General features: G+C 39.0%; 1 protein-coding gene across 1 annotated transcript in view; it reads right to left on the bottom strand.

Moving 5' to 3' along the window:
* napba (N-ethylmaleimide-sensitive factor attachment protein, beta a) overlaps positions 1-1,167 on the bottom strand; it is a gene marked incomplete in the record, with an annotated part of 14,590 nt that overhangs the window by 7,773 nt on the left and 5,650 nt on the right. Inside the window, 3 exon segments of the mRNA XM_014024602.1 lie at positions 259-314; positions 384-461; positions 549-595. Of these exon segments, the coding sequence (XP_013880056.1) occupies positions 259-314; positions 384-461; positions 549-595 (181 nt within the window).

Genomic DNA, 1,167 nt, shown 5'->3' on the forward strand with positions numbered 1-1,167 from the left:
TCATGTCATTAGCACCTCTAGTAATATGTTTACTGAGAAAAATGTTGACGTGTTCAATACTTATTTTACCCGCTGTGTATTGATTAGTAAAGTTTCTATATTACTTCATGAGGCTGACTCTGATCATGTTTTGGTCTTCTGTTATTGAAATATTTAATGTTTCCACAGAATCTGATCATTTGATCATTCTTCATGTGTTTCTAAGGCTGTGAGGACCAGAAGCTGATTTAAAACGACACTGATCAAACACATACGCACCTGTTGGATTCCTCTCCCTTGTAGTAATCTGCTGCCTGCTCATAGTGAGCAATGGCCTGAAAACAAACATGTGTAAGAAAAATACTCGGACAGACCTGATGATATTCACACAAACCGAACAAAACCTTTTCGATGTCCACCAGCTCTGACTCATAAATCTCTGCGATGGTGATGTGATGTTTGGCTGCGATGGTGAAGCGACCCTGCAGTGAACACACACACACACACAGGGTTTTATTGAGGGGGAAGACCCCCACAGGGAGGGGTTTAATGTCTCACAGGGGGCTTACCATGTCAGTGTAGATGTCAATAGCCTGGTTTAGACAGTTGATGGCCTCTGGAAGGAGACGAACAGAAAGGTACGAGTGATTAAAGCAAAGCCTTTCAGTTTCCTCCCTCTGACCTGCAGCAGCTCATTAAAGGACCTGTCACCTCAAATTTTTGTAATAAATATGAATATATTTTTTGAAAGATAGCAACGATAACATATTGCAAAAAAAATCCGCGCCACTGAGATGAACAGTTGTTGAGATATTTACATGTGAATAACAGGAAGTGATGTCAGAGTGGAATGTCTGAATGTGAACAGAGCACTGCTACAGTGTTGTCTGACAACACAGACCGTAGAGAAAGATCTGATGTTTTTAGGTTATTTTGAGTCTCTGTTAGTGAAAGATGAAGACGTGTCAGAGTTCAAATCAGATCTTTTCAATAAACAAAGACCAGAGAGTTTTCTTCCTCAGAGTTCCCCTTTGACATCACTTCCTGTTTCATTTTAGTTGAGTCAAATTCAAAAGAAAATCTGCCAGTTACAAGACAAAACGTGTGATAGATGATAGATAGATAGATAGATAGATAGATAGATAGATAGATAGATAGATAGATAGATAGATAGATAGATAGATAGAT

The sequence above is a fragment of the Austrofundulus limnaeus genome, unplaced genomic scaffold, assembly GCF_001266775.1.
Source record: "Austrofundulus limnaeus strain Quisiro unplaced genomic scaffold, Austrofundulus_limnaeus-1.0 Scaffold430, whole genome shotgun sequence".
Lineage (NCBI taxonomy): Eukaryota > Metazoa > Chordata > Actinopteri > Cyprinodontiformes > Rivulidae > Austrofundulus > Austrofundulus limnaeus.